This window comes from Esox lucius, chromosome 10 (genome assembly GCF_011004845.1).
Source record: "Esox lucius isolate fEsoLuc1 chromosome 10, fEsoLuc1.pri, whole genome shotgun sequence".
Lineage (NCBI taxonomy): Eukaryota > Metazoa > Chordata > Actinopteri > Esociformes > Esocidae > Esox > Esox lucius.
This window is the reverse complement of record NC_047578.1, coordinates 1,753,352-1,764,079: the sequence shown is the minus strand read 5'-3', so window position 1 is coordinate 1,764,079 and position 10,728 is coordinate 1,753,352. Positions and strand designations below refer to the sequence as shown.

Here is a 10,728-nt window from a genome sequence, read left to right as displayed (position 1 = left end):
TAAAGGTTTAACACCATAAAGTCAATGCTTTAAAGGTTTAACACCATAAAGTCAATGCTTTAAAGGTTTAACACCATAAAGTCAATGCTTCCCAGGTCCACAGTCATTGTTCCCAGGTCCACATTCATTGTTCCCAGGTCTACAGTCATTTTTCCCAGGTCCACAGACATTGTTCCCAGGTCCACAGACATTGTTCCCAGGTCTACAGTCATTGTTCCCAGGTCCACAGTCATTGTTCCCAGGTCCACAGTCATTGTTCCCAGGTCCACAGACATTGTTTCCAACTCCAAAAAGTTTCCTATAAAAACAGTGGGGTTACCTCTGAATTCTTCTTAAATCGAGCCTGTATTCAATAAGAAACCAGGCAGAAGTAAGAAATTGATCAAATGTCAATAGTAGAGCATTAAAATGCTTTAAAGGTTTAACACCATAAAGTCAATGCTTTAAAGGTTTAACACCATAAAGTCAATGCTTTAAAGGTTTAACACCATAAAGTCAATGCTTTAAACATTTAACACCATAGAGTCAATGCTTTAAACGTTTAACACCATAAAGGCAATGCTTTAAACATTTAACACCATAGAGTCAATGCTTTAAACGTTTAACACCATAAATGCAATGCTTTAAAGGTTTAACACCATAAAGGCAATGCTTTAAAGGTTTAACACCATAAAGGCAATGCTTTAAAGGTTTAAAACCATAAAGGCAATGCGTTAAACGTTTAACACCATAGAGTCAATGCTTTAAACATTTAACACCATAAAGGCAATGCTTTAAACGTTTAACACCATAGAGTCAATGCTTTAAACGTTTAACACCATAAAGGCAATGTTTTAGACATTTTACATCTTTTAAAGGTAATGCTGTGGATGGTTCACATCTTTTAAAGGTAATGCTGTGGATGGTTCACATCTTTTATAGATAATGCTCTATAAACATTTGACACTTTTTAAGACAATTTCCATATTTTATTAGAGGAATTGCTTACATATCATATCAGAGGCATTGCTTCAGAAGCTTGAAACATTGTAAAACACCTTGCTCTAGACAATTTACACCTTTCAAAGACAAAGCTTCAGATGTGTGACCTTTCAAACACAATGCTTCAGATTTATGTGACCTTGCAAACACCAATGCTTCAGATTTATGTGACCTTTTAAACACAATGCTTCAGATGTATGTGATCTTTCAAACACCAATGCTTCAGATTTATGTGACCTTTTAAACACAATGCTTCAGATGTATGTGACCTTTCAAACACCAATGCTTCAGATTTATGTGACCTTTCAAACACAATGCTTCAGATGTATGTGACCTTTCAAAGGAATTGCTTCAGACTTTCATAGAAACACTGCAAACTCGAGTGTGAATAACCCTTGACTACAACTCACCTTTGACTATTGTTGTGTCTATGATAATCTATTGTTGTGTAAATGATAATCTATTGTTGTGTCTATGATAATCTATTGTTGTCTAAATGATAATCTATTGTTGTGTAAATTATAATCTTCATTTGGCAATAAGTGATCAGTCAGGGACATTTGTTTTTTAATTTTTTATTGCAAAAACTTCAAAATAAGTTTCAAGTTCGAGAAAGTAGAATAAGCTTGGACACAATGTAAAGCGTCATATACAGATGAATAAAATACATTTTATATATTGCAGACAAGCCGTGGTGGGTCTTACATATGTACAGTACGTATTTAAACTTGTATGTACAATCTTTTTTACATTTACAAAAAGCTTTGTTTCTATTTTTCTCGTTGTATATATATAGATAGATTTTTTTGTATATTCCCCACTAGCATTTGTACTACAATAATGGAAAAAAAACATTTACAGATCTGTCAATCCATTTTCTCCTCCTTTTATATTACAAATGTATTTCCATAAAAATATATCTCTGTACAAAAAAGTTTTTGTTCGATCTTAACTTTGTTCTCTTTTTCAGAGGTTTTCTGCTTTCCAGTTCTCTTAACAGCTTCTGTTTCAGTCCATGTATGCTTGTATACACAATAGTTTTCCCAATAAAACCTTTTGGTCACCAGCAACACCTCACAACTGAATGTCAGTTCTGTACTTGGTGCCAGCCCAGCCAATAAGTGGACAGGAAGCCCAACCCAGAGGCCTGTCCAGTCTGAGATGTAAGGGCGGGGCCCTCAACCACATCTAGCTATGGGCCCTAAAAAGGCTAGGGCCGGCTCTGTCTTCATTCTTCAACAGTTTGTTGAGGCTTTGAAGGCTCTACTAAGGACTATTCTTAGGGCTCTACCAATAACTCTACTGGGGACTCTACTTAGGGTTCAACTGAGGGCTCTAATGGGGATTCTACTAAGGGTTCTACTCAGGGCTCTACTGGTGATTCTACTAGGGACTCTACTTAAGTTTCTAAAGAGGGCTCTACGGGTGCAGTCAATCATCATTCTACAGGTATGAAATATGGTAGCTGTTTGTTTCTCTGCAAAGAAAAACATATAGAGTGACAAAATAGCAAATAAAAAACTAACCGCCTTGGCCCCTACACAAACGATCAAAGAAACAAAGGGAATGCATAATATAAAAAAAGAAAGAATCTCTCTCTTAAACTGTATATCATGTCAAATGTATATCAATAGATATATTTAATTAATTCAAATATTGAGACACTCTCTTAAATATCTTGTAAATAAACAATTCCATAGTATTCTAATGGAAGAAGGTCAGATGGCAGGAATGTGTGTTATGAACCGAAAAGACATTCAATACTGCGCCAAACTGTCAAAACTCCCAATTTGCTATATAATGATCCTGTCAAATGGCATCGCAATCATCATCTTCTTTAGCTCACCATGGTAACACCCCTCTTACATTCTGACATCCCTGGATAGGCTGATGTGATGAGTAGCACAAAATGCATTTGAAAAAGCAGACGGGAGGGAGGACTGACACAATCCCAGGGCCATATCACGACGTTGTTATGGGACACCGAAATGAGATCGAAGACGAGATTGTCTCCGTGAGGTCAATGTTCCCCTTTTCGGTAACGCAAGCCCTGAACACGGCTCGCACAGATAATCTAAAAGTGTTAATGTGAAAACATAATTTCTTTTCTCAGAGAACTCATAGAGAGCAGAAACTCTGGAAGAAGTCTAAGAGCAGCTCGACTGGAAAGAAAGGAAGGGCTTTTGGTCAAGGCTGTGTCACTGGGGTAAAGAAAGTCTTTCATGACATCAATTCTCTCTGTCTGTAGCATTATATAGGGGCGATGAGCGGAAGGAGGCCGCTGGCGTCCCCAACGCCTGGGTAGTGTGAAGTGTTCTAGTCTAAGGTAGGGCACTAGGTAGAGAATAGGGCATCACTTGGGATACAGGCTGTGTCTGTTTCTAGGTGATAACTAAGATGTTCTGACATTCTGTTCCTAAAATATGCAGAGGGTTTTGGGGAGGCGGTTAGTATCTAGAGACATGATTATCTTTCCTCTGTGCCATTTCTCTCTCCTCTGTCTCCCTCTCTCCCTCCTATCTTTCTTTATATCTCTCTGACTCGCTCTTTCACTTTGAGGGCACTCGCTCTTCCACCTGTTTCTCATCTGCTCTCAATCACTACCTCTCATGCGTCCTCACCCACTTTCTACCTCACCCACTTTCTGTCTCACCCACCTTTATTCTCACTGAACTATATTTTCATTTTTAAAGTTTTACTTTTTTGTGAATCCTCTTTAGAGTTGCACAGCTGAGACTAATATGGAAACCAAGTCAGAATGATGAATACGGAAAGCCTCCAACCCTCTCTTATTACCTACATCAATCTTACAGAAAGTCATCTGTTATAAAAATATTTTCACTCCAGTTAAAACAACTCAAAATAGGACACCGATCAAATTGCAATATCAGGTAAATTTGGATCAAACTTTGGTTGAATATCTAGGTTTTAGCTTATAAAACAACACAGCTTAGATGTTGATTACACAAAAATCTGTTTTCTGGATAACTTCCGCACACACACACACACACAGACAGCCACACTGAGAGAATGCACAAACTAATGAGCATGCAACTCATCTGCCGGGAGAGAGAAAACAGCATTGAGATGAGCCAAAAGGGCTGTTTGTCAGCACAATCAAACAGAAAAGGAATAGCGCTTTGTCTGTAGGTGAGTGTTTCTGTGCATGTTTCTCTTTGAGTGTATCATTTCTGTGTGTGTTATATTTCCGTGTGCATTTCTGTGTCTCTCGCGGGCAGAAGAGGACAGAAAGGCTTTACTGAAACCCGACGGGGTTTGAAATCGTCACTCGGCTCAGTTGTCAGGGGATCATTAGACTCTGAAAACCGCTCGGAGGCTCGATGCTGCTAAAAAAAAAAAAGCCAATGTGGTGTAATGAGGATTTGGAGTGCGCCGCTCCTTTTATACCACCTACTCCTCCACTCCTGTCGTCTCCTCCCCTCTTCTCATCCTCCACAAACACAAATAAAGAGGATCCACCTGTTGGAGGTGTGCTGTATCCAGGTAGGCGTTACCAAGGCACTGTATTCAGCAGTAAGTGAGGTATGTAAAAACAGGGCGGCTGGAAGGGCAGCTTTCAGCCCTGGGAAACACAACATTCCATTTCAAAACAGACTGAGAGCTCTCCAGGAACCAGTGGCTAGACAGTTACATAATGGCCTGTAATGCTGTACTATCTCTAGGTGATATCTATGACTATCTATGACAGACTGTCTGTGAGCATCCTCAAATATAATTACCTAAAAATAGAAGCAATCAGCGAAGGCCGGAACTTTCTCCAGACAGATGGCATTCTGTCACTTTGTATTGGATAATCAAATCTGCTTGTATTTAAAACCCTATAGGCAGAGACATCCAGTGTATGGGGAAATATGTGCTGCAAATTACCATGGGGAAGGTATTTGTGTGTGTGTGTGTGTGTGTGTGTGTGTGAGTGTGCGTATGTGTGTGCAGATATAAAAATGTATTAGGGACTCAAAGGGTTCATAGCCATTCGGTCTGAGCTGCAACTGAATGGAAGGTGATAATACCACCTCAACTCGCCGAACCACTTTGGGTAATTTGAAATGAAATTATAGGAAATGGATAAAACAAAAACAGCAGTAACGAACGGTTATATGAACGCCAATAGATTCAAGATAATATGACTACAACACCACAGCCCATGAAATCACTAGGGAAATTCAATCTTTGCCTTTTCCATCAACTCGCGATTGGAACGGGCACCGGGCAATACCATATACACACTGGAGGGATAAGCCAGAGCTTTAAAAGTAATAAAGTTATAAAACCAATTACCGAGTGAGGCTGAGAACAAACAGGCAGAACAATACAGTGATTGGTCTCAAAGACTTTGACTATTGTTTTTTTCTTGCTAACACTGAATTATGTAAGTGCTTTAAAATCTTCAGTGGAAAACAAATGTTTGTAATGCGGCAGATTTAAACAGTGAAAAGCTGTTTGGCTGCGCCTGATTGGTGTCTGGTAAATGATGATGGCATTGTGGGACAGGGAATTGGAATGAGACATACATACCTGTTGTATAGGCTTACAGGACGTGTGGACATGTGGATGGGATAGAAGCAAATTACATGTAATGGGGTACAATTTGCCTCAGTGTTACGAAAGCACAATCTACGCCATTCTTCCAAAACTCCACGTTAGCTCCTGCTACAGGATCTAACAGAGGACAAACAGTTCAGAGAGTCTTTTAAAGCGGCTCTATTTTAAAGTGGATGTTGAACGACAGGGCGGCATAAAGGACAAGGCATGAAAATTCCCCATTTTAAACACAGCCCTACATCCTATGACATGTCTAACTACCTAACTCCAGTCAGACTTTAGCCCCGCCACTCCAGCTAGATTCTAGCCCCTCCCATCCAGCCACTCTAGCCCCTCTCTTCCAGACAGATTTTAGTCCCTCCCCAAGAGACAGATTCTAGCCCCTCCCTCACAGCTAGACTCTCACCCCTCCCCTTGTAGCCACAACTAGCGCCCTTTCTTACATCTGAAAATAATGAAAGCTAAGTGATGGCAGTCGTCTATCTCCACCCACCAATGCCCCAGCTGCTCAGCTACGCCAAACTTTCCCCGATAATTCATAGATTACGATGCGGGAGACGGGAATTGTAAGCATAAACACTGTTTTCATATCATCTGCTTAATCATTTCTATTTGAAGCTTCACAGGAGTAATTGCAAAAACCACCGATATTCAACTCTTCTGCTATCAAAGCTATGATGAGACCTTCCACAGAATATCTTCCATGAGCCAAGGAAATTTTTAGCAATGCAGCAAAGTTACTACCTGCTGGGATCTGATGAAGCATTTCTTAACGTGAAAAACACTGTCAAGCAGTCAATGATTTTGGTCCTCATTTTTGTCCAGACCGTCAGAACAGACAAAAGAGAGACAGAGAGAGGGAGAGAAATTACCAGGTAAAGAATGTATTGTTGCAGAGAGACAACAAATGTAATTATTTTGTTGGTAAACAAAGACTTGCTTCTCTTTTCTCCTCCATCCTCCATGTTCTCCGCCCTGTCCTCCAGGTTCCTCCACTACTGATATGTTCTCCGCCCTGTCCTCCATGGAAAAGTGTGAGGTGTTCCCTAGGTCCTTCAGTATCCATGGACATAAGTGGCTTAGTCCTAGCTTTGCTTCATGTCTAACGTTCACTGACAGATGTAGATTGGACCTGAACATAGTGCAGGAAGGTGCTGACACCTAGTACAATGCACCAGTGTGTTTCTCCACAGGTCACTGTGCAGTGGGTTTGGGGCTTTGAATGGTGGCTTGGAGTTCGCCAACCCCAATCTCAGCACGGTCTGTGTTCTGGTGTTGAAATCAAAGGCTGCTTCCCAGATCCAACAGTTTTCCGATCATTCATCACAGATCTTGTAACAATGCGAGAGCAGATGTTTCATGAGGCAGCTTCCCAGGGTTATACCCAGAGCTGTTATCCACTGCCACATCTTTAAAATCTGGCACTTCTTGTTTGCAAACAACTTTTAGATTTTTTCTTTAGGTCAAAAACATCAGTTTGGGTCTAGTTTAAAAGTGCCCTCATCAGAATGATCTGAAATGTCACGGCACTAGAAACTGAAGAGGGACAGTGTATCATTAAGAGGGGAAGCAAATTAAATCTGAATGAGTCTTCAGGAATTTGCAAAAAAGGAAGTGCAATGAATATGCTTTGGACCAGATTACTGATGTAGCCATCACATGCTCAGTTGCACACGCAACCACAAACATCCAAACATACAAACACACAAACACACACACAGATCCTTGACATCCTTTGTAAGTGCTTTCCCAGAAGGCCGAGCTACCTCTTGACCTCTGATCCTGGACAGCAATGCCTTATCAAGCATAATCTCTTCCCTGCCTTGATAAACAAGGGGGGGGGGGTTGAAAAGCAATAATGATAAAATCCACATCTTCCAAAATGAGGCCTCCACATTTCCTCCTGCTTCAACCTCCCAATGGACAGTGTCAAGGCCTCTGGGGAACGTTCCAGAGGAGTGAAAAAACAACGGTAAGGGATAAAAGGGATCCAATTATTTCTCTGATATGCCAAAAAGCAAGCAGTATATAAAGAAAAATACATATATTGGTCAATGGGGGTCAGAGAAAATATCCAACACAGTCCAGAAGGCCTTTTTCATGATGTACAGATCAGCTACATCCGGTCCATGTTGTGTTCAGTACGCCAGGTGCAGCTAACACAGGGCTGGTCGCTTCTCTCAGAACAATGGGTGTCTGCTGCTATCAGCCAATATCACTGACAAAAGTTGACCTTTATAATCCATTCAGGTTTGTGTCGAGAAGAACATCGATGAAGACGGACAACCATTGTAATAGTGGACTGAAGCAGCTCGGGCGGACAATACGAGATGTTCCTCAGGACACTGAAGTCTCTAGACCGTGTCCTGGAGACTGTCTCTAGGAGACCGTCTCTAGGAGACCGTGAGAAGGTTGCACCACCATCATCGCTTAGTTCTGGTGTCTGCTCACGAGGTTGTCATCTTAATGTGAGCCCACCATCAGGAAGTATGTCTCTGTAATGTATCCGAGTCTATATAAAATCATCCCCGTTCCATCGGCCCAGGTAGGTGGGTGTGGTCAGTCATGGACGATGGCACTGGCATGGGTGGGTGTCCTGCTGTCTGGTTCCTTTGCCAGCAAGGTGGGTGATGGGAGGATTAGAAGACTGGTGGGGGAAAGGAGAAGGAAGAAGAGGTGGATGATGGCTCGGTTTTAGAGGGTCAACATTATTAAAAACACATGGCTCTGTTTTGGAGGGTCAATATCATGGTTCTGTTTTAGAGGGTCAACATTTTTAAAGACACATGGCTCTGTTTTAGAGGGTCAACATTTTTAAAGACACATGGCTCTGTTTTAGAGGGTCAACATTTTTAAAGACAGATGGCTCTGTTTTAGAGGGTCAATATCATGGCTCTGTTTTAGAGGGTCAACATTATTAAAAACACATGGCTCAGTTTTAGAGGGTCAATATTATTAAAGACACATGGCTGTTTTAGAGGGTCAACATTATCAAAGACACATGGCTCTGTTTTAGAGGGTCAACATTTTTAAAGACACATGGCTCTGTTTTAGAGGGTCAACATTATTAAAGACATGTTGCTGTGCTTTAGTGGGTCACATTTTAAGAAGTTCAACATTATTATAGACATGTTGCTGTCTAACCCTTTAGAGGGTCAACATTTCTCAGGAGACATTGCGTTGCTCTACAGGGTGAACATAATTAAAGACAGTCTTGAAGGGAAGTCGACTGGTGCAGGAAATGAATGGTTGCTGAATCTGATCCCAAAGGTCACAATTATTCAGTTGCAAATATCTCTAAATGTCCCCAAGTGTAACTTCTCAACGCATGTCATGTCACATTTTCAAATCCTTACCAGGAATCATTCCGATTTTTTCACACAAATCCGAGAATTAATCGGAACAATATGTTTTGGAAGTTTATACTGCTCATATTGAGCTTTTGAAAAACATGGCAGACTACCGATTATGTCAGCAGCCATGATTAATTACATTGCAAATCACACTGGCAATCAGACCAATGATCTTAATACAAAAGACATGATTCACAAACATGTCTGGTAAATGAGCGGGAGTCCCAACCAGAACCCAGTCTCGTAGAGTGAGCCATCTGGTCAACAAACATGGACGTGCCCAGAAACATGAGCGAGGTAAGTGCTGTATTTTAGTCGTTAGTATACTACTCGTGTGTTGCCCTTCATATCCACATTTGGATCAGAATCTAGGCTAAGACCACTGCTCCAGAGGGTCAACATTATTAAAGAGTAATAGTATTTACGGGTCATGTTGCACTGTTTTAGAATGTTAATATTATTAAAGACACAATGCTCTTCCTGCAGTCTTAAATCTTAAGCAGTGATCTTAGGGTTTGAAAGAAGCTCTCTCAAAGACCCAGATAATAGTAAGTAGAGCAGAAATCCAATCACACATGACTCTTGGCAGAGCTGGCAGTCTGTTCTGCAATCCTGAGTTTGTACCCTTAACAAAATCCTTGAGAGGCCCCATAAAATATTTAGTTAGAAATTGGATTCTGACAATCTCTGTGTGGTTGCTCCAGCACTTCGCCTCAGTAAGCAGGCAGTAGGCAGCGAATGTGTACCAAATGGCACACTATTCCCTACATAGCACAGGACCCTCGTTCCTCACATAGGGCACTGTGAAGGGAATAGGGCACAGCTGGGACACATCCAGTGTCTCTGTACATCTCTCCGTAGCAGCCGTGTGATAAAGACAGCTGAACACTTTTAAAGGCTTTTCTATTAAATTGCATGCAGCCAAAGGAAGCCAGAAATGGTCAGGACCCAAGGACAGCTAAAGCTATTACACACCCTCTGCTGTACGGGCTCCTATATCAGAAGCAGACTTGACAGTGAGGCTTCTCTTTTCTACTTCTGCTGCAGTAGTCGGTAAGTCTGTTAACATTATGCTGCCCTGGTAGAAACATATTCCGTAGGTAGACGTCTGTCACAGGCCTTCGTGTTCTCTGTCAGTTCAGCATGAAGGGGGAATATTTCAGGAACAATTCACAGTTCCATTAGTAGTTAAATCATTCCCACTGGAACAGGTGTCTACAGAGTGGATGGAACACTAAATTAATCCCAATTAAATTGTCAGTGGTCATGCTCATCGGTCATTTTTAGTGGTCACGGCCAGTGGTCAATGTCAGTGGTCATGGTCGGACGTACTATTTAAACCTCACCATACAAATCCTGATTGTTGTGGTTGTGGTCACACTCACCTATGGAGGGGGCGTTGGCTATACCGCCGTGCACACCGTGCTAACTGTGAACTCCGTCTCATTGGCCAGGATGTCAGTGGGCTGGATGTTGCGGTCGTACATGGGGTTCTCAAACGTGGCTCGACCGTTGGTGTTCTCATGACCAACATAGCCATTGAACGGTGCTTTGGGTCTTCTCCTGAGAAAGGGGGATGAGAAAGAGGGGAGAAAGGTTAACCTAGCAGTCTATTTTGGTATGGTGGTGCTTTTATACAGAGCTTGTTTTATCGATGTGCAGGTGTAGTGTTGAATGATTACACAGGTTATCATGCGGTGGTGAATGACAGTAGAGTTAATGGAGTTAACTGCAGCTACAGTGCTGGCGAAAAACTGTAGAATGGTTCCCCAGTGGGCAAGGAAGTGTGGAACATGAGGAATACAAGAAACAGTGGAAAAAAACTGTAAGT

At 41.5% G+C, this 10,728-nt stretch overlaps 1 protein-coding gene across 1 annotated transcript in view; it reads right to left on the bottom strand.

Annotated features, from left to right (window-relative positions):
• Positions 1-1,540: 1,540 nt before the first annotated feature.
• The window catches only part of csmd2 (CUB and Sushi multiple domains 2), a 331,743-nt gene continuing 322,555 nt past the window's right edge, over positions 1,541-10,728 (bottom strand). The window contains exons 71-72 of the mRNA XM_029122791.2: positions 10,283-10,460; positions 1,541-8,191 (exon numbers count right to left, since the gene is read on the bottom strand). Coding sequence (XP_028978624.1) covers positions 10,301-10,460 — 160 coding nt within the window. The 3' untranslated portion in view covers positions 1,541-8,191; positions 10,283-10,300. The remainder of the gene's footprint in view (positions 8,192-10,282; positions 10,461-10,728) is intronic.